Source organism: Cupressus sempervirens, chromosome 4, assembly GCF_028749045.1.
Source record: "Cupressus sempervirens isolate cs-2001-9-10 chromosome 4, ASM2874904v1, whole genome shotgun sequence".
Lineage (NCBI taxonomy): Eukaryota > Viridiplantae > Streptophyta > Pinopsida > Cupressales > Cupressaceae > Cupressus > Cupressus sempervirens.
This window is the reverse complement of record NC_143121.1, coordinates 508,539,746-508,563,694: the sequence shown is the minus strand read 5'-3', so window position 1 is coordinate 508,563,694 and position 23,949 is coordinate 508,539,746. Positions and strand designations below refer to the sequence as shown.

The 23,949-nt window shown below is 34.8% G+C and overlaps 1 protein-coding gene and 1 long non-coding RNA gene across 2 annotated transcripts in view; both read left to right on the top strand.

Annotated features, from left to right (window-relative positions):
• The window catches only part of LOC149562172 (ATP-dependent Clp protease proteolytic subunit-related protein 2, chloroplastic-like), a 174,288-nt gene extending 153,115 nt beyond the window's left edge, over positions 1-21,173 (top strand). The window contains exon 9 of the mRNA XM_089825702.1: positions 20,784-21,173. Within this exon, the coding sequence (XP_089681828.1) occupies positions 20,784-20,951 (168 nt within the window). The 3' untranslated portion in view covers positions 20,952-21,173. The remainder of the gene's footprint in view (positions 1-20,783) is intronic.
• A 386-nt stretch (positions 21,174-21,559) lies between these two features.
• Positions 21,560-22,611, top strand: LOC149562171 (uncharacterized). Its single transcript, XR_016363898.1, has 4 exons — positions 21,560-21,585; positions 21,742-21,821; positions 21,923-22,066; positions 22,170-22,611. It is a non-coding gene; the product is annotated as an uncharacterized LOC149562171 (long non-coding RNA).
• Positions 22,612-23,949: the final 1,338 nt, after the last annotated feature.

Below are 23,949 nucleotides of genomic sequence, written 5' to 3'. Positions count from 1 at the left end.
TTGATAATTTGTTTATCTCCATTATAACACTGAATACAATTTTCACTGAGAAACACAGATTAACCAAAGAATACAGCATATTCAGAATTGAAACATAAATATCTAAGCTTACACAACAATCTGCAACCCATTTGATAAAATGATGACATGTTAGAAGACAAAAAATCTGGTTGGGTATTGCAAAACTCTTGGGCACTAAACGAGCTGTGCCATTCTAGTGGCAATAAGGAAGTTTAGACATTGACTTCCAGGAGAAACTACCAATTAATACAGTGGCATCATCACATTTAAAACATTGTCTCTGTATTCTTTAGACAACAGTCTCTTCAGTGGTCAGATTTGGGGTTTGCTTGCAGCGGTTGCATCTTATAACCTATGGAAGAATATAAACATCAAAACAGGGGTGGCCATTTCAGCGGTATTAGTTTTCTTAAGTGTGTATCAGAATGACATAAACATGTTTAGACAGCTACCAAAATTTATTACCAAAGACAAGGAACAAATTCTTGAAGGAAAACTCTACATTATAGAAAGGAAACTTGCATGTTTACTTCAAGCAAAGTATGAATTACTTTGGGAACAATAGAGATTTGTTTATCCACAATAGAACAGCTAGGTTCTAAGATTAAACAAGTGAACATCCTTTTCGCTGTGATTACTTTGGTTAAGCCAGCATTGTTGAGACATCATGATAGAGAGGTAAGACTTGTAGTTAATGTATTGTTCATATTATGAGGATAATACTGCCACATGATCCTTATAGCAGGGAGGTTATTAAGGAGGTATTTCGATTGTTTGTAAGGAGTTTTCAAGGATTGAATAATACACATAACCCATACTTTGGTAAGATGGTCAGTATTTAGAAACAGTTGCAAAAGTTAGAGCTTGTGTGATTATGATAGATCTTGGCTGTGAAGACTTAATTCTTGATATGATCCATATATTTTTGTTTGCCATTAAAAGGGACTACAAGTGAAATGTTTTATCTTTCATGGAGTACATTATATCTTTGATCATTGAAGAGAGCGATGATTGTTCACTTAACTTCTTAGTTACCATTTTGGTTGATCTGAAGCAAACACGTCACTTCTTTTGATGGTCGTAGTTTGGTTAACAATGTGAGCGAAAATTGAAACCATTCATAACAAGGGCTAAGATTGAGGAAGAAAGGAAGGAAGATTTGTTTCAGCCTATAAAAGTTTATGAAAAGGAAGAATAAAATTCAGTCATATAGGCAGCTTAGGAGGGATAAGATTAGTGGCCTTCTTCGGGACTACAAGGGGGAAAAAGACACAACCATGGTCAGCTACTTTGGTTTTCGAAGGAGTCTCCACACATTATGATATCACGTCCTTTGGTTCCAAACTATAGTGTTGACGAAGCATCTTTTGGATCAGCTATTTATGTAGTAACAATGGAGGGTAGGCATGCATATATTCATTCTTATAATGGCAATACTTTGAGCCTGCATAATGTTGATTGGATGAAGCATAGTAACTTACTTTTTGAATAGATGCTGATTGGATATTTGAGAATCCACTGTTTGAGTTGTATGGTGGAATGCCTCTTGAAATTGGTCAAGAGTCCTAGATTGATACTGATTGCAACCATGTTACATTTGATAGAGGGATATAATGCTGATTATAAATCAGCTTTGGGTAGAGACTTGGCTAATAATATGGAAAAGGCGCATATAAGGAGAAATGAAAGTGCAAATGAGTTTCCATTGATTTGTTCTTCTCCTCATACAACTAGGACTCAAACACAATTAAACACAATTATCTAGTTACTATTGTTACTCTACTGTCACAGGGGTTGACCATGGTGATGACACTTGGGTAGAGTCTATTCAATATGGGATGGTTGAGCTTGGTATGATTGATGGTATGCATTTTTCGCACAATGTTGTGCCTTGTATGACTCATGGAAGAAGAGGTAATTATTGAATCCTAGTGCTGATTCAGGATTCTCAAAGGAGTCAGTTAGTGCAACACACTATGATCACGTTGTATGGGATGCAATTTGCTTTCCATCTAGCCCACCTACAAAGGACTTGCTATTCCAACTTCTACATAACCATGGCATAGGTGATTGGTTTGGTACTCTTCCAAGGAGGATGGAATGTGCAACAGTGTTGCTAGTTTGCTTCTTTAGAACACTTCCCATCTTGGGATAATTGTTAGAGGGGCAACATAGTGGTTGTTGGACATTTTCGATATTCTACTTGTTGCAAGTATGGATCGTCAAGTTACTACAAATAGCTGGGAAGGTGGATGACCCTTTTGTTTTTAGAACCCAGGAGGATTAGTCACATGGTTAGTAATGTTTCAGGAAGATGGTCGACATAATTTGGAGCTCCCACCTTTATTTGACCTTAGTGGTGCTTGTGAAGGTCTCAGTTGGATTGAGGATCTTTCTTCGATGATAGCAACACATGGCAAGTTGATTCGACAAATTATGCATATGGAGTGATCTAGGATCCTAGTATTAGTATGATTGGTGCTTTGGTGTTGTGGGAATTGATGAGTGGCTTTACAATTCTAGACATGCCATTGGTATCAAAGTAGTAGGATGACTTGGTGGAGACCCTTCCTCGAGGTTGATATGGGATCCAAACATTTTGGTCACAACATGCATATACAAATTTCATGAGGGTAAGCAATCTTTGGGAAGAGAGGACTGTAATGTCACCTTTTCTAGCCATTATTCTTGAATGTGTCATGAGCTCTTTTCACCATGGTCTAGTGGGCTAACTAAGACTTTGTAGTGATCAATATGAGATTTGGCCTAGGTACTTACAAATTTAGGCCAATTAGAATTAATATATCGGGGGCTTCCAGATACTTACTATTTATGGTAAGTTAGCAAGAATTCCTTTTTTTGGCTTTTTAGTGTGGAACTTGGAGTGTCTCGCCGAGATCTTAACAACGTGCTATCACACCTAGTTTTCCAAGTCCATTTGATCACTTATTGTAATGCCTGAAGATTAAATTTTAATAAAGTGACTTTTAAATAAAAAGCACAAATTTATAAGTCACTTTATCTTTATAAGGCTATATTACTCTCTTAAGTGGGAAAAAGGACAATTAAAAAGGAAAAGAGAATTAAAAAAATGAAGAGACTAGCAATGGAATATGAAGAGTTAACATGTGCTTAAATGAGGAAGAGGGAGCTCGTTGTTATCATGCTTGGGATTTGGACATTCTTTTAAATTTATCTTGAAGTGGAAGCTTGTTGTTTTCAGTTTCAGAACTCGAGGACAAAACTCTTTAGGTTTATTGGGTGGATTGGATGCAAACTCGATTCATTTATGTGGTGGATTCACATCTGGAGTTACAAGTGCACTATACAATTTTTTTTCCAATCTGATTGTTGGCACTGTTCTTAAAATTGTGGTCATGTTATTGTATTGGTGAAATAATAACACAATACCATATTTTGGAACATTTTGTTTGAGCATTATTGGTTAATTTTGTTGGTTTGATTGTGTAAATTATTTGTTATATTTTCGAAAATTACTTATGAAGAAATTAGGGAAAAGTATCCAGTGGGATATTTCATAAACAATTCTTTGAAGGGCATTGTGATTGTTGATTGGGTTAAAGTGATGGTGTTAGAGGCTAGAGATGTGCAAATGTTCATTTGCAACTATTACACTTAGCTTGCATTGCTTAGTACATTATTAAGGAAGGATTCCCTCAAGCTATTGGACACTAGATATGTCATCTACTTCATTTTGGTAGAGAGGATGCTTGGGATCTAGGATGGTTTACAATCCATGGTGGTCAATTCAGAGTGTGGTAGATGGCATGAAGCAAGCACATTAAAGGGAAGAAACATGAAGTAGAACATCCTTGATGGTGACAGGTGGTCGAGGGTGAGGTAAGAAAATTGGCATTGTTGATATTATCATTAATTTTTAAAATGCTCAATAATTTAATGATTAATATATGTTTTTGACTTGTATACTATTTGCACTTGTAGATACATTTCTCCTTCACGAGCCCATTGTGCAAGTGATTATATATGTTGATATTGACTCTCCTAATCTTGGTGAGATCAATGTGACCTTTGATAGAATGCTTGTGCAAATGAAGAAAGTTATCTATAATAGGGAACCCTACTTTAGGATTTTATTAGGAGCATCTTAACCCCATTATGAGGTGACAGTGGAACATTATGAACACCTCACATCCTATCCCAAATGGTATGCACCGAGACTTGGGAGAGTGGCTCCATCTAGTGATGAAGAGGTGAAAGATGGTTTCTTTAAGGCCCTCACATAAAATCTATGGGGAAGATGAATTTGCTAAACTTTGCACGTAATGTTTTGCATTCGCTAGCCTTTGCAGTCCAACCTTTACACTAGAGATGAGGATAGATAGAGCTACATTAGCTCAAAGTGACCTTGTTGGATGGTGGATGTGGCATTGTGTGGATGCACCTAGGCTTGATACCTCTCGTTCTCTTCTTTCATAAACTGTTTGTTCTTTTGCTACAGAGAGGAATTGGTTGATATATAGCTACATCCAACTAGTCAACAGGGACACTCTCACCTCTAGACAATGGTAGTGCATTGCGGCTACGTGATTAACAAACTCTTGAGTGTTGTTAGACTCCATCCTTATGTTGGAATGTCAATATTGAAGATGCTATTAAGGTTGATGATGAAGAGACACCTCTAAGATTGGTCTTGGTTCCATTCATTGAGGGAGCTCCTTATATTAGCAAAAACTCATACTCGACCTCTCATTTGATTTAGACACACAAAACTATCACATGTTTATATTCAGCCATATATTTTCTTTGTTCTATCTTGATGTTACTATGGGCAACCAATTTTGGACTTCTATGGTTATTGTTTACCTTTTATGCCATTTCATAGTTGAAACTTGGAGCCTTTGGGCACGTTTGGTGTAATTCGAATATCATATGTATGCTCATTGACAATGAAATTCGAATATCATGTGTATGCTCATGTGAAATGTAATTTTAAATTTAATGTTGTGTGTTATCTTTCTACAATGTCTATGATGACTGTTTAATTAATGTTATGATATTTATATTTAAAATTTCTCTATTCTTTTAATATTCCCTTATTTTTTTGATAATCGTCCCTTGAAACTTGGCTCCAAAATAGCCCTTTTACTAGAAATACGCTCCACCATTCTATTGATTTGAGTTTGTTCCATTACAACATTTAGAATCAAATACTTAATGTTTCAATGAGAAACACCAAACACCCAATCCTCTCTTGATATAAAGTCATCTCTCATGCTAAGCTTCCAAAGTAAGATCATAAAATGACTTTGAGGTTCCTTTTATTGTGGATACTCAATGAAATAATGTGATTTTCTGGTTATCACAAAGGGACTTATGCTATTCATTCAATGGATATTAACTCTTGCACTCCTATAGATTTAGCTTCACAATGTGCAATGAAAATATAGTTCAGCTTTTACACTTCAACTCCACCTAAAACTTCTAACTTCTATTTCTACTTTTACTTCTACTATGAATGCAAGGAGTTATGGATGTCTTGGACTCTACTAGATGTAGCTTAATCAGTGACTCCACCCACCTAGTGCAAGCTTCTAGGGAACACTTGAATGGTTTTCAAATATATATCTGCTCTCCAATCCCATCAAATAGATGTAAACTAAAAATTGAATATCAATTGAAGTTAAGTGCTTTCAATAATTGACTTATCACACACAACACCCTTACCATTAGCAAGAGGCCAGTGTCTCAGATTCGTTCAAGTCAAACAAGTAATTACCTACAACACTTCCATTCAACTAAACTAATTCAACATGAAAATAAATCTAGTCCAAGTGAAAGATTGAGGAAACCATGCAACACTCAAAAGCAATAACAAGTAATTCACCATGAAAAACCAACAATGAACTATTCATTACTTTGAAAGCATCATACCAACAATTTGATCAAGTCTCTCCCTTAGCTATCCTACTCTAATCTCCTCGTTCTCTACTATCTTCTCTCTCTAAGCTAATCTAATCTCCTACGCCCCCCCTTTACAAATGAGAAGGTCTTGGCCTTTTATAGTAGTTCAATTACAATGAAGGGACAAGATCGATTGAAGATCAAGGGCCGAGATTTCTTCTCATAAACCTTAATTAGTTTTTCCAAATTTACAACCAATTACATGAAGGCACCAATTCATGGGCCAATAAGAAAATTACAATGATTTTCCCAACCAATGAGAAAATAGGACACTTGACATGTGATTTATTGTGCTTTACATTGAAATTTTCTAATAAAAGGAGACAAACATCTACCTCATCATCATCCTTATCCTATGCTTGGGGCCTTGGCTTGTAGAAGGCATTTAAAAATCTCTCAACATTTGATATTCTTCATCCTTTGAAATTTCCTCATGGAATTGACTTGAACCACTTGCATCTTTGTGAACCCATAAACTTTATTTTTCTAGATTCTCCTTGGATATGTCCTCATGTAGATGGATCTTTTGTGCCTTCCTTAATTTTTCTCTTGATTTCAATCTAACTTTGTGGGTTGATAGCTTGAGCATGAATCATTCCTTCTCACTTGAGCCCTTGAGCTTGAGCCATCTTCTTGTAGTATCCACTTGAAGTTTTAGGCCTCATCACCTTGCCCTCTAGCTTCTTATATCACCAATTTCAGTGGGCGTAACTATGGAGGGTATGTGCACCAACAAGGCTCTGATCTTCTAAGATGTTCCAACGATGAATTTCAATTCAACCCTTCTTGAATTAACCCTACAAATCAAAAGAGAAAAGAAAATCTGAAAATAAATTCACATCCATAATAAACAAAATTCATCCCACTTAGTGTTAAAATTCATCTCTCTCACAACTCTCCAATCTACCCATTTGATATGTCTTGAAGTAATTCAGATTTCCCTTTTTAAATCATTGAAATCTAGGCATTTCAGTGGTGATAATGCCCATGCTTTTTAAACTTAATTGCAAAATTAAAAGTGTTAGTATTAAGTTTTTAAAAATTTCCATCCATGGGCTGCAAGAATAATTCATGGTCAGATTATAGAGGATGAGAGTTGTGATGGAGCCCAAAAATTCAAAATGTTAGGCATCCATTTGAGCATATTTTATGAGTATCAGCATCCATGATTAAAAGTATGAAGATATATATTCTTGTTCCCTACGGGTATTAAAGATTTAAGAGAGACCAAAGTCAATATTATAACTTGACACATACAGGTCTTTTATTCTTGATTCATAATCCATATGCTGGCAACTGTTTCATTTCTTTCCATCGAGGAAATAATATATTCATTTGTTGCAATCATCTATAATAATCACTTTTATTTTAAAAACTCTTATATATTCTTTTATTATTCTTAATTCATAATTCACAAATTTGAAGTTTTCTATATTTCTTGCCAATAGGAAAACTTTCATTGTATTCGTGTTTTAACTGATCTGCTTTAAGCATCTTGTATATAAGGTTGTCCAGGATAAGGTACACTCGCCTTGGTTTTGCAAAGCCAAAAGCGTAGGGGATGTGGATGGCATTAATCAATCCCGTTAAGTTGGCCATAACTGGTGATATCCCAGCATCGAGTTGGCAAGACTTGTGGGATACCAATTTGCGGTTTTGAGAACCAACAAGTTGTCTAATGGAAAATCCTTAGCATAGCAATTTCCACTAGGGAAATTCCTTAGCGTTTGGAATTTCCACCGAACATGGCGTCGCCTATCTTCGTCTTAAATTCTTCCAAACTTCATCATTGTCGCCCAATTTTATTTTTACTCCACCTTCTCTACCTCTAGCACTTACTTGAAATGCATTTTGGTAAATAAAATGAAAAGGGAAAAAGTGGTGGACAATCCTTAGCATCAAGAATTTCCCCTGATGGAAAATCCTTAAGAAAATTACCATGTCTTCCTCTCCACATCACTTTAGTATTGGAATAATTAGCTTGCCATTGTAATAAGGATCTCTCAAAGCACTTGCAACTAATTTTGTGCAAAGGGTGAATCTTGAGATTTTGGGGAGAAATGAGGAGGGGAAAATCCCAAGTGTCAGGAATTTCCTCCCGTTGGAGAATCATGAACTTCAAGAATTTCCCTTGAGTATGGTTTTTTCACAATCCTTCTATTTCTCAAATATGCAAACCTTTCTCACTTGGACTAGAATTCTATCTACCAACTTCGACTTAGGCTAACAAAATACCTCCTAGTGAGCCAAAATTGCTTAAACTCACCCTGGAATTGTAGACTTGAAAATGTTACCAACTAAAACCACCTAAGACAACTCCTACTTGCTAAAGATAAAAGAGGGGGTCCCCATTTGCAATGGGATGATGGTGTAAAAACCACACAATAAATCCTTGTCCCAGAAATTCCACGGGGCATAATTATTTGTCATAGTCACCTGGAGATTGGGAAACTTTGGACATTGGTACCGGTACAACTAATTTTCAAAAATTGGCAATGGGGATAGTTGGAGATGCCAGCTTTTTTAATAGACTTTAATAATTTCCAAAAAAAAATAGTATAACATAGAACTTTGAAAAAAAGAACAATGGAAAAGCTTAAGATTGAACTTTGACCATTAACTAAAAATTTATAGGGTTAATTCTTGTAAGCATTCTATGTATCCTATGACAATGCCATCTGACTGCCTTAACATTCTTCATACATTTCTGCTAGTGCAATTGCATGGAATTGCGCTAGCAGATATGTATGCAAAATGTGGAACCATTCACACGAAATCTAAATGCTTATAATTTACAAATAGAAACTTTAAACTCAAACCTCAATCCCATTGAACACCATGATTGCAGGGCCTCAAGAGGTTTAAATAACAAAAAAAATTGAAAACAAATGTAAATGCAAATTTATTTGCAAGCCTTTGCAAATGTTTCACTCTTTTAGGGCACCTTTAGTGCTTCCAATGGTGAATGGAGATGGAAACTAATGCCCAACATTGTTTTCAATGTCTTTTGTGTGGCTTTTTTTGAAAGAGAGGCTCGAGAGATGCCTGGGAACCTACGGGGGAGACAAGGAGATAGCGAAGCAAAATCTCTGACCAAAATCAAAGATTTAGGGTATGCGAAAAGACTTGGAGATATGTCCTCGTCTCCGAGGTGCGTCTTAGGGGGGTGGAGACGTATCTCCCAGTTTTAGTGGTATTTGTTGATGTTCACTTTTCAAATCATTTTTTCGTGAAATTCCTATCTCAAGTTAGACAATTTATCAATTTTTTCATGTGGATTAATGGAAAACTGTACTTCATTTTTATCTTGTTTATTGCCCTTGAATCTATACACAGACCATTCTACATCTTTTTTCCTATTAATATTGCTGTTTACCATAATGGGTAAAGAGATCAATGCATACAGACAATAGAACAGAATAGCAGAACTCCTTGTATTATTCGCATATGCCAAAAGATTACATCCCGATGATTAGATGCTTTACAATGACCCAAGAGGGTGTATAAATACTTTCCGAAGAACCTTCTCGAAGCAGTCCATTGGCTACATGACAATTACCGAAGGGCCCTTCGGCTACATAAAAAGAACCTTCCCGAAGGGACCCGGCGGCTACATAACAAGAACCTTCCTGAAGGGACCCATCTTATCCAATAAGTCTTGAGCTTATCTATTTACCTCCTCACTTCACCTAGTGTCATTTGGTAGGCTACTTTATTTGTAAAGCTATCACATAGAATCAAGTCCATGTAGTGGCTTATGCTTCTAACTGGTGGCATCCCATTTTTTAACTATTGTGATAATTTCTGCATATTCTTGCAATATCCCCTTCACTTCCAATTGAATTTCTTCAATTTTATTACCTTAATTTCAATATGTTTTGGAAAAAAGCTAAAATACCTTTTGATGTTTTTTATCCTTCCCAAATTTCTTTTTGGAGACTAATCACATTCTTGGACTGCTGTCCACTTCTTCCTTGTTTCTCAATAGACTTCAATTACATTTTTTTCATCCTTGAGGATAGTGCATATATTCATTCTCCCATCATATATTGTGTTTCTATCAAATTGCTAGTCTACCCAATGGAACATGACAGGCACCTATGGGCATTACATCACATTATTTTATTTTTATAACTACCAATCAAAAAATGAACTAAGCACCACTCGCTCATCAATAATTGGTGTCTTTTCGGTAGCCATGAAACTTTGTATGGGTTGGGATGCTTAATCTTCTTCAATTTGAGCTTTTCCACTAGTTGTTTAGAGAACAAATTATCTGTACTTATGCTGTTTATGATCACTGTTCAGCATTTTAAAGCCAATTTACATATATTCCTAAACAAATTCCATCTTTGATTTGTTTTTTGCTTCTCCTTTTCTGGTTTCAACAATACTCTTTTCAACATTAATAATCCTCTTGTTCTGGTTCTTCTATACGTGTGGGTGAAGCCACAATTACTTCATCTTCTTGGGCAACATGATTTCTTGCATCATTCGCTCTCTGTTTTTCTGAACTTGTGGACACTCAAACGCCCCATGATCAGCTTCTTCACATTTGTAGCATGTCCCAGTAAAACTTCTTCCTCTTCATCTTCCATTATAGCCTCTTCCGTATCATATTTTGGTTGCAATTATCGCTCTGGATTGCGCTGGATTCTTCTCCGTCTGCTGTTCCACTACCAGTTTGCCTTTTTTTTTGAGAAATCTTCCTCTACCTCAGGAATTATTTTGTTGTTTTCTTGCTCTCCTTTGCTTTGTTATATGTTTTCTATTTCTTTTATCCTTATTACACTATTTTCATCTTGTACAGTTATTCACGGCCCATTTACATTGCTGGAGACTTTTCTTCATTGTCCTCAACATGACCAGCCTGAATATTTAATTTGGAAAATTGATTGGTATAGTCATTGACAGTTCCTTCGCGTCAAGTTCTGCAATTTTCTAAAAATTCTGTCTGATATTTTTCTGGTAGAAATTTCTCTTTCATCTTTGCAAATATCTGATCCCAAGTGTTGATTTTCTCTTTTCCTCTTCTTTGTCTCTTTGCGTGCAAATGATCCCCACCACAAGTGTGCATGTTCTCTATTTCATGCAAGCAAAATTTCACTCTCTTTGGAAATTCAATTGATTTGTAATCAAAATATTTCTCCATTTCCAATATCTAATCTATAAGCTCTTTTTGTGTTTAAAATACCATTCTAACACAGAGTGTCAGATCTTGTTTTAATCTTTTACTTTACCCTTGAGAGTCTTCCTTTTGCATCATCCATGGCATCTTCAATGTCCAAATCTTGATCTTCTACTTCTTCCCCATTTTCAGTTGCATCTTTTAATCAAAATCCTCTTGGTTTTGGTGCCTCTACCACATCCAGTTTTTCTGTAATCCCTCTCAACATCTCTGCTATGTTAAATCACTCAGAGTGTAAAATTTCATTTGAGTTTTAATTTCCAGCATTAGTTATAATTCCAAAAAATAGAAAACCCACAATTAAAAAAAAAAATCCTAAAGCCCAAAACAACTAAATGGAAATTAGAATTAGCAAAGCAAACAGAGTATTACGAAAACATTAGATCCTCGTGGGGGTGGGTGGGGCGGGGGTGTGTGTATTACAATTTAATTGGACTTACAGGGTTCCAGTTTTATCTTGAAGACTGCCTGTTAGTAAATCTTTATATGGGATGGGCTTTAGTTTTTTTCGTCTTGGAGCAATAATATTATCAGATACTGCAGCATTTTTCATCAAATATGCATCTCTTTTAAAACCCATATTTTCCCATGTGTTGGGTTTGAGAACTGCGTTGGAATTTGATGATTCTGCATGCATTCAGAGAATTCAATGTATGATCTATGACCCAACCCTGTTGCCTTGTGAGTGATTTTAAAAAACCATTTTGTTTTTCCATAAACTTAGACTCTAGAGTGGCTCACCTTCAAGTTCTGAGCGATACTCAGTTTTTGGTACTTCAATTGGACATCCACATTTTTGTTATTTCAAGATGAATTTGCTCGATCAATCAATTGACACCTCTATGAATTAACTTTTTCTATATACCTAAATTACCACATTCGGCTGCTGAAGGTGAAATTTGAAAGTTGGTTCACATCAAAGTTAAATAGAGTGTAAATATGGTTGAAAGCATCAGACAGGGTAATCCAGTCGACATTAGCTCAGAAGGACCTGGTGTGAATCCCCAGTGACTTTGGGAGATTTTCCAAGTGCCCATGTGATCCTGGAGCGAATTTGGGCAGAAAGATTGTAAATGATAAATCCACTGACCGAGTTACCCAGTGGCTAGCTAATCTGTTTCTCCATTTTGGATGTCACTTCCTTCTCCATCGACCTAAAGCTTTCAGCATTTTAACTCCCTTCATCCAATTTAATCTGGAAATTTTTTTATATTATTTTCCATCAGGTGTATGCTCTGTTAATATGCATCATTTGGGGCATCAGTTTTTGTGAAATTGTGAATACAGTGCTTCATACACTCATGAAAGATTCTTTTGTTGTTCTTTGTAAGAACAACGTCCTTCATCTTTTTAAATGCACCATAAACTTTGTGCCAAGGTCTGTGCTATTAGTTTTAGGATCTCTGCAAATGTAATAATATTGCCATTGTAATTGATATTTTTCAATTGCAGATTTGCTTCTCATATAAATATGAGGAAGAGACATGTCTCATAAAGAGACATGTCTCTATAGTTAATCATCATTGGTTAGTATGTTTAATATAACTAACCATATATATATATTTATGTATGTATGTATAAAGAATATATAGCTAATGATGATTTACCATTTATAATGAATCTCATGATTATATCAATCTGGCTGAACTACAATTTAACATAATGTGCTATCAGCAATTTGATTATATACAAACTGATTACATTACACAGATTCTTAATATAATCTTAAGTATATAATATTATATGTATATATATATACAATTAATGAATTAGTTATGTAATATTAACTTGAGGGTAGACATAAACAATATAGATTCAATTTCACACAAGCTAACTTCTTAACACTCCCTCTTTAGCAAGGAAAATTGAAACAAGTTTAATTTACACAATAAGGTGTAATCATCATTATGTTTTAAACTAAGAGAGAGAAAAAAGAAAACATAATGGATTTTCATGGTGTTCGGCTATCGCCCAAAAGACCCATGAAGGTTATCAATGTGTCCAGCAAAATCTGGCCCAAAGAACAAAGATAACCCAAACTTTCAAAACAATGGGTTTTCATGGTGTTCGGCTATCGCCCAAAAGACCCATGAAGGTTATCAATGTGTTCGGCAAAATTTGGCCCAAAGAACAAAGATAACACCAAATTCAACCATTGTTTGAAGATAGATCAACTAAAATAAAGTCATCACTTTATAATAGGATCAGAACACAGGAAAGGTCGTCACCTTTCACAAGAAAAGTCGTCACTTTTCACAAAAAAAGCTTGCAAGCAAATTTTATATATATTCATGAATATGATGTAAAAAAAATTGTCCAAGTGTACCTCCATATCAACTAAATGATATAACTCATCCTTGTGCTAAGTGCACCAGTATCATCCTTAGGATACATATCACAAGGTCACATGACATTAGGACATGGAACATTTTCTACAAAAGTAGATTTATCATTGTATGCATATAATCATCAACCATATGATGTTAGTCAATAAGAGCATAAGAAACACTAAACATTAATTATGTCAAGTTTACCTCTGAAGTGATATGATCTACTCCCTCTGAATAAAAATTTGACAGAATGATGTTCTTATTTGCTCCCTCTTAATCTGAAGCAATGTTAGATTTCCTCTTCATAATCTTAATCATAAAAGATGTTCACTTCCAGAGCCTGCACAATAATCCTGGTAGCAAACGTACCAACTTTCCTTTTCTGCAAGAACATTTGTGGATATAAAGAGAAAGATCAATGCAGTTTAACTCTTATAGTATGTATAAGTTTATAATCAAGAAAGAGAGAGACTATAGTAAGTAGATAACTATAATATTCAAGAGTAAGAATTACTTATCTTTCTATGACAATCCAGAAATGTCAAATCATTAAATCTCCTCTCTAAAGATGGTTTCAAGTGGGAATTTGAACATTGTTTATTAAATTTACCCCCACAATGTGAAATTCCAACTCTTATATCATCGAACAATTTTAGGTACTCAATACCTAGTGTATGATCATGCAAGTTATTTAAGAATCTTTTCATTTTCTTGTGATGTTCACAAGGTGTGGCCCATTAAAAACATTTTGTTACTCATAAAAACTTTGAACTTCCTTTGAATATCTTAATCTTTTCAACCTTTGGGTGATAAGTCAATACTTCCTCATGATGTACATAGAAGCAGGGCCATCAAAATCACGAAGTCATACACATGTATTTCTAGACTCCCTCTGATTATAAATCTTTCGAGCTCCAATGTTGTCTTAGAAGAAATGTTAAGACTCCCTCTTAATAAAGAAGGATACTCACAATCTCAATCATTATGGATATTTGTAGATCACTTGATCCAACTTGATCATCACAAGACTAATGAATTGTAGATCACAACTTCTTTGGAGCTACTTCATAAGATTGAGTCTGCACAATATGCCTAATGTACCATCCTACTTTTCCTGCAAGATCATCTTTAGATACAAAGAAAAAAAATCAAGAGAAATAGCTCATATAGTACATATAGAATTACAATTAAGAGAGAGTACAAGGAGTTAAACTAATATAATATTACTTATCTGCACATGAAGATTCAAGAATTGTCTTTGGAGATTGGAACATCTCCTCTCTAAATAAGGTTCAAGTGGTAATGGAACACTACCTATTTATTCCCCCTTCAATGTAAAATTTCCACTCATTCTTATATTGTTTGAACAATTTTGCATTAAATATGATAATTACTTTCCAACTTTCTCTTTTGATTATTTAAGGCTCAAACATTCATTTAGCTTAACATTAGAATCAAGCACGTCCTTCCATTTTCTCAAGCTTGTTTACAATATACCAATATCTTGATTTAGTATGGTTGTGCCACATTAATGAATATCTTACAGTCTATGTATTCCCATCATTTGTGAATCCAACACAATGTGGTTTACTCCCTCTCTTTCAAGGTTGTTTCAAATGAGATGTCAGGCTCCCGGTGAATCTTAATCTCCCTCTTTTTCCTGCAAGAACATTCTTGGAGGAAATAATCAAGGCAAAATAGCTCATATAAAAATAAGAGAGGGACTATAGTTGATTAGATAAGTAGAATACTCAAGATAGATAAATGCTTATTAATTTAATAGTGCCAAATTTATCAAATCTCTTTATTAGATAAAAATATATTAATGATATAACGACCTTATGTAACCTATTTTATTAGAATGTGAACAAGAAAACTTTAATAATATACCATTACTTACCTTACAAGGTCGGTGTCCAAATCCTTACCGTACTCTTTTTTTAGTATTTGTGGTTCGGTCTCACAACATACTATACCAATACAAGTTGATTGGTCCTTTAAATTTTATCTATTCTCACTCTATTTTTTATTTTTATTTTTTTTTAAACAAAAAAAAATAAAAAAAATGTCATACCTTTTCTTGTATGTTGTTCACATGGTTTAGGTGGTACTTGTCTTACCTTTGAAGCTTAATTTGAAACTCAAATAATTTTTAATCGACTTGTGCCCAATATCTTTACCAAGCTCACACTACGACAATGTATTTGATCTTTTAATTATAGAAGGGAGATATATCTTCCTTTCTTTTCATATGGTAAACGTGGAAGTCAAACCGTATTTCATATTTCATGGGTTCCATTTTCTTAGCATCAATTTAATATTCATATGTTCATACTATTTCCATTTGCATAAAAATAATGATATATTATACTTACCTTTTAATGTAGAGCTTACCTAGTTGTTTGCAGGTGTGTGGACTGATAATCAGAAATGGAAGAAATTCATGATCCAAGTCTTGTTTCCACAGTTCTGAAGAAAAAATAATGGCAAGTGATTAACTCCTCCATGGGATTAAACAAAAGATACCAGTCTTATATACAAGCCAGACTTTGCCAATAACCAAGGCCCTCCTATAAGTTTGGTCTTGATACCCGTTTGACTGGCCAAATCTCTGCAATCTTTAGGGCAATCACGCGATTTTGTAATATCTGTACCTATTTTTGAGTTATCTTACCCTAGGATACCTCTCCATTCTATTAATTTCATGTGATAGCTGTGCCTTGCATCTGAAGTTCTTGTCATACTATTCATTCTTAAGTCCTTACCCATTAATGATATCTATTATTGCTGGCCTCTTTCTAATATTGCTCAAACTTCCTATTCTAAATCTTTTATTCATTCTGGTGCATCCTCCTCTACTAGCTTTGCCATGATCTCCTTCACTTGCTCTTCTCCTCACAGCTTTATTTACTCCTCTGATCACTGCTCTATTCACTCTTCTCTTTTCAGGCTTCACCATGATGCGGTATTTGTATTTTTATCATTATGTCCTATGATACCAAATGCCAATAATTATTTTCTTCCCTTCTCGACTGTTCATGCACTTATCATCTAATACCTCTAGTCTTAGTGCTCCTGACACGTACTTAAAGGGTGATCCCAACATGCATGTTTCTTGAAATAAATACCCCCTCGTCTGCTCTCGTTAGAATCTAACGTATTCTTTTGTGCTTGACATGTCTGAATGCCTTAACTGTGTATGCTTGGCAGTCGAGGGTGTTTTGATAACAATTTTCATTCACTTCTCCCATTCATGTCTTTATGTGTTCTTACTTTGATTTTCTTTGACAAATCTTTCTATTTTCAATACGCTGAAATCAAAATATATCAATAGAGTACTCCTATCCATATCTAATATCCCAAGATTCATTCACAGCACTGTTAGAAATAATGATGGCCAGGCCAATCTTTGACTAATCAAAAGGCTTGATTTATTACATTGAGATGTTGATGGAGTTTGATCGCAATCATTGACTTATATATAGTTTGTTGAATGATTAAGAATCCTAGTATTAACTCTTAATTTACCAATATAATCTCTCCATTTGTGTTGCGTTCCATTAAAATGTAGTTTTATAATAACCTATGATTCCCTTTCTTTGAACTGAGATAGACTACAATCTCTTATATGGATTTGCAATCTCTTTCCAGATTTGGTTCCATGCTCTTTTAATTTCCGACTCCTCAGTCTTCTTTACATCTGCAGTTTGGCTCTGATACCATGTTAGTTTTAGGATCTCTGCAAATGTAATAATATTGCCATTGTAATTGATATTTTTCAATTGCAGATTTGCTTCTCATATAAATATGAGGAGGAGACATGTCTCATAAAGAGACATGTCTCTATAGTTAATCATCATTGGTTAGTATGTTTAATATAACTAACCATATGTATAATATGCATGTATAAAGAATATATAGCTAATGATGATTTACCATTTATAATGAATCTCATGATTATATCAATCTGACTGAACTACAATTTAACATAATGTGCTATCGGCAATTTGATTACATACAAACTGATTACATTACACAGATTCTTAATATAATCTTAAGTATATATTCTTAATGTATACAATTAATGAATCAGTTATGTAATATTAACTTGAGGATAGACATAAACAATATAGATTCAATTTCACACAAGCTAACTTCTTAACACATGTTGTATCTGCTGTATATGCTTCGTTGGGAGAATGTTTTGTGTTAGCTGATGAAAACTCATCTAATGAAAATGCTGATTGTGAGCTTTCTTTCATGCTTTTGATCAGATACTTGAATGGAGGGTTGTCCTGTTTTTTTTCTTTGGCTCCGTATGGTAGTTATTGGGATATAACTCTTCTTTCTTTAATTTAACCTGACATATGCCCGAATGCTTGTGTTGTGTGGTACTGTTTCAGGGATTACGTATTGTGTTTTCTGTGTATTTTTTTCTTGCCTTAATGTAATGTCCCTTGGTCTTCTGTCTGAAAAGCCTGCAAAATATGTTAGTACTCCGAAGAAAACCATAAAAATATTAGTAGCTCATATGCAACGATAAGACATAAAATCCTAATTCCCATAAAATACCCTTCTTAAGGAGAGGTTGTGATCAGATGTTTAGTTTCTGGGGGAGCACTTCCTGGGGCTGTAATTAATTTAGAACAGCTCTCCACTAAACACCATCTTCTCACAGACTCTCTCTCTCAAGACCTTATGGATGATCAGTATTGACGCATCCATCCTTCCTAGGAGAGATCTTCCTCAACCTGGGCGTTATGGATAATCACTCTGGATGTATCCATCCATTCATATGGATATGTTTTTATGTTTTTTTTTCCAGTTATATACTGACCTTAGGAGATCAAGAATCTCTGCCTTAATTCCCAACATAAATTATAACATTTAACTGTAAATGTTCTTTTTTTAAGGATCCTTTGATATCAAGTTCCTATTCTGATTTATTCTAATCCTTGATGAGCTCTGTGCATTGAAAACTGCAGTGCTGAACTGGAGTTATGAACTGGCGTTGTAAGTTTGCAGTTGTCTAGTTTGTTTTCTTCATATCCTGGAACCTGAGTAGTTTGCTTATTGATCTCTACTCCTTGGGTATTCCTTGACTTGTATGTATCTATTGGCTCATATGCCTGATGCTAACTCTGGCATCTTTCCCACTATACTTCCTTCTTAAGGATATTAGTGACTGTATTTAAACCTCTGCAGTGAGTATTTTGGGGAGGTTAGATCTTTCCTGGTGGAATTGACTATTCCTTACACCGATGACTTGGTTTGAATTGTCTCCTCCGCTATTTTACACGGTGGGTTGACTGTCTGGTACATAGCTATTGGATTTGTTTTCCTTCGATTGTTAACAGAGCTCTTCGTCAGACTCTTCAATCTTGTCGGCATCTGTACTTCTGAGTCAGATGATTCTTATTTCTTTTAATCTCTCTGTTTTTCCCTTCTGAGGTGCTGGCTCATGTCTGCTGCAACTGCTGAGTAGGATTCTTTTTGTTTAGTTGGATATTCCATTCCTTCTATCCTGTTTGATGTTCCTTTGGACTGCCGTTCGACTATCATTACATAGAATGATGTCTTGAGAGGTCGTGACTATGGTAATGGGTTGTGATTTTCTCCTTTTAATTTTATTTATTTATCACCAAAAATCATAACTATTAATCATTAATAGCAATTAAACTTTGGCAATATTGTTTATAAATAATTTCTCTATTATTAGATTTATAAATAACAAAGTAAGTTATTATTTATTTGATTTAGAATTAATTCATTATATAACAGAAATTCTATTTGTCTGTTGTGCCTCCTAAAAATGAAGTTGTTACAATTGATAAATAGGTAATGATCATAAAATGGAATGGGTTTATTATCTCATAATTATTATCTAGATCTAAGGGCCAGATAATTTCATCAAATTTTTATTAATTTTTTTCTTGTTTTTCGAGGGTCATTGCACTTAACCTTGGTGCAATTTCCAGCCACTGTGTAACTTGGTCCATGGATTTATCATTTACAATCTTTCACAACTTTTACGATCTTGATTTTCAAACAGTGTTACACCAGTACAGGGGTACTTCAGGACGGCGTGACACGGGGAAAATGGGCCTCTTTTCGGGACGGCGGGGGGACGGCCAGGGAACGGCGGCAAGGGGAGGACGAGCCAGAGAGGGGTGTTGTATATTATACATATAGAACTTGAAATGCTAGTTATGAAATAACGTTTCAGTAGTTTACTAGAACATACCAAATTAAATACTTAAACATAGCAAAATTGCAACATGAATTAGAACCATTGACATTCAACATAGTAACGTACTACATACCCAATAGTAACATTCAAATATCAAAATTCAAATAGAAATTCAAGTACACATCCCAGCGTCAGCATGGTTGCGGAATGGCAGAGGTGGGGGTGCTTGGGTACTCAAGTACCTGGTGCAGGGACGTCTCAGGGATGGGTACTTCAAGGTTTGGGAGGTGGGTGTGAGTCTCCGGGTTACACTGCTTTCAAAATGTTAATATACAATGTGGTGTATTCAGTATTTTGCTATGTTGCTTTAATATTAGCATAGTAGTGTATGAACTTATTTGCTGCATATGTGTGTGTGTGTGCACGCGCACGTGTGTTCGTGTACTGGCGAACCCAAAACCAATCTGAACCCAACCCAAAAAAGTTTAGACAAATTTTGGATCTGAATCTCAAACCTGCATCCATACCGGAATCTGGTCTGGCAACTTAGCTATATACCAATAATACTGATAATATCTTCAGGTAACCTTTACCTTCCATTATTTTGACAGTCTTCTATGTTGCGCTTTTCCTATAAATCGTGGAGAATTTATCACAGCCCTATTCTCTTTTACATCTCAAGTGACATGTTTTGAGGGTTCCCCTTGGCCAGCTTATGTTATTCTTCTATCTATTGTGAGGTGGAGATTTAGAGTAGAGACTGTGGCTGGACCATAGTGAGCCTAACTGTGCCGTAATTCATTCAAATCTTTATTCATTTGCTGTTGAAATTTGAGCATCAGATGTTTAGAAACATAATGCATTGTTTCTTTGATAGGTGTATGCTTTTTGTTTCTTTCTCATGGACAAATATCTAGGATATTAGCAGCATAGTTTTTTTGTTTTGATCCCATTGTTCCTTTCATAAGGTAGAAAATTTGAATGGGCACACCAGTATGATATATACCTGTTTTTATCCACTACCTCTTGTAGAAATGATTTTGTAATTGCTCTCAATTCTTTTTTAAATGATTTTTCTCAAGACTGTGTCTTTATTGTATTGTCTGCACAGATAAAAAAGGATTTTCAGCGTCGTAAGATGTTTACAGCTGCAGAGACTATTGATTATGGACTGGCTGATAAAATTTTGCGGCCTCCAAAGAAAGAGTTAAAACCTAGACGGTTAAGGAAAAAAAAGAAGACTCAAAGCCCGAAAAAAATAGGAGACGGTCTTGTTTAATCTCTTAATATATGTATATCCGATGTCCTGTAAATTACAGCAAGTCGTAGCGAGGAACTTATACAATTTGTAGTATGAGGGCCAGAATTTTTCAGTCTGATTGCTAAATGAAATTAGGGAGTTGTAAATCAGTTTCTTTTAAAGTTGCATTTGCATTTCATTTCTACCAAATAAGACAAGTTTAACTAGTATTAAATTAAATGGTGACACAAGTTTTTACAATTTACAGTACCAGAGTTTTGCATACTCTCACAGCCAATTAAAATCGGGTCTCTGTAAATCATTTGTTTTGTCCGCTAAATAATTTTAAGGTTTTGGTTTTACTAAATGGTACGAGTACTTGAACCATTCAGATCTTCCTAATGCTTTGGGAAATATTGAAAATATTCTGCTGTTGCTACCCATCAATGCCCTCTACAGGCATGTGAATTTTCAGGAGTCATTAGAGTTGACTTCTGTATTTTTTGCAGAGATTACAAGGTCAAACCTGTCTGCGTCATATTTTCCAATTGAAACAGGAGGACAATACAGATCTTGAGCAAATCAATTTTATGTTTCGACTTCATGCAACTTTTATTTGTTTTTGGCTGAGGTTTATTTGTTTTTGGCTGAGGTTTATTTTCATGGATTACAGGTTAGCTTCTTATTGAGTATGACAAAAAGGGTTACTCTTCCTACTGTAGTTTTATTCATGATATTGCTGGTAACCGATGCAGATTTGTCTTGTGAAAAATTTAGCATATGAAATTTTTTGTTGGTCTTTTACACTTAATCATGTTCAATGATTCAGGCGGGGATGCGGATGTGGATGCGATAATGTGAACAAGAACCTGGTAGCGGATATGTGAACTTTTTTGGGGGATATTGGGGGTGATTATCTATATCTATTGTAAAATAACAATTGTTAGTCAAATAAGATGTACAGGTTTCTTTCCAATAGTTAGTTCTCTCATTATGCGCTTAATCCGTAGGCCTTAATCGATACATCAGGTGAATATCTACAGTTGCACTGATGGCAAAAAAGATTCCTTCATCTTTGAGTGCAGATGACGGCTGCACATGGTCTTAATCCTTAGGCCTTAATCAACTAACACCTTTCCTTCCTTGTCTATGCGGTATGTCATCGACGATTGTTCAATAGCTTAATCACATCAAATGTTAATATAAACTTTGGTTTGTCCTTTCATATGGTATTGTCATCGTTAATTATTTTTGCAGATGGTAACACATCAGCGGGATAATTATTGACAGTGTCTGGTTATTCAATTTCGGTTAGGGGGTTGAGGAAAACTTCATGATATCATTCAGTACTGATGCAGATGCCTTTTCCACTGTCTTAATAGTTCACTTATCCTTAGTTGATTCTTCTTTTCCTTATTTGCCGAGTGTGTGTTCCTGTGCACTTCCAAGCGGATCTGTATCTGGATGCATCAGGACCAAAACCTGGCCCTAGACTGAGTGTGCCCGGTAACACAGATTTTCATTACAAACATTGCCTACATTTATGTGAATTCATGTAACATTGTAATGTATTACCATTATTAAGATTTATTTGCTTACATATGCAGGACTATTAAATTAAGCCTGACTGACAATGCCATAATGAAAGTTTGAGTTGTATGATTTTATTATTTTAAATACTAAGGAGGATTATATCTTATATCCTTGTTATCAGGTATGCCCATCCCGGGCCCCCTTTTGGGTAGGTCCATGGTATCGGTGCATGCACGACTAGGTGTTAACAGTCATAACTAGGTGTATCCACAGTCTGGGACTCCCAAAAACCTTTTTATAAAAAATCAAATGTTTGTTTCCTTTGGTATATCTGTTGGTGTAACCATTTTGAAAGAGTACAAAAGTTTATATCTTCGAGTGAAAGCTCACGTATGTGCCATTCCTTGTCAAGGAATAAGAGTTTGTCCACAACCAAATAAAAAGTAGTCAAAGAAATTAATATTGGCTTTTATGTTATAGAAGAAGATGACACTGAAATGAGAAGTAATAGATCAAAGGTTCCTCCACAGCCTTTTTTCAACAAAAGCTCGCAGAAACCTCCTAGTGCCATTACAAAATTAGTTGATCCACATCATTTCATGGCAATGCCACCATCTTGAAAGAAGAGATGTTTTGGTTTCACGAAAAAAGAAGACTATTGGACTTTTTGAAGTGAGAGGTAAATTAGAGTATTAGTGGTTGCATTTATAGCAATGGGCTTCCTTTCTACATTGTTAGATCACCTTATTGGCAAGATATGGTGAATACCCTCTGCAATACACTTCCAAATTATGTTAATCCAGGGTATGAAAAGGTCTGAACCACCTGATTGGCTAATGCGAAAGCTTCATCAAAGACATCATTGGGAATAATCAAGGATGCTTGGCTTGAAATAGGTGTGACCGTCATTTTTGATGGATGGAAGATTGCAAAAATAGACTATTGATCAATGTTATACCTCCCTAAAAAATAGAATGTTGTTAAAGCTAGTGGATTGTGAGAGACAAGTAAGAGACACAAGTTTCATTGCCAATATCTTCATAGATTTTGAATATGTTTTCATTGGCATCAAAGGGTGATGGTTAAGATCCTATGAATTTTGGAGGACATTTAAAGTATTAGAGAATTGAATTGAGTCCCCTGATTGTTTGATTGGCTTGTTGGTTGTGTAGACACCTAAAAACCTTTAGAAAATAAAGTATTTTTATTTTCTCAAAAAGTTCTGATGACATCATCATTAATTAATTAATTAATTATTTAATTAATTAATTAATTTTCATGCCATTAAATCCCTTTATCTTAATTTAAAATATTTAATTAAGGAATCCCTCCCAAAAATGTTTAAATCTTATTTAAACATTATTTCCTTATTTATTAACTATTTAATTAATAAATTGACCAAAAATCTTAAAATAAATAAAAAATTTATTTTTTGCCCAAAACTTGGCCAATTTCCTTATGACCAATAACCTCTTCCAAAATCTTCTAATCCTTCTTTAATTTC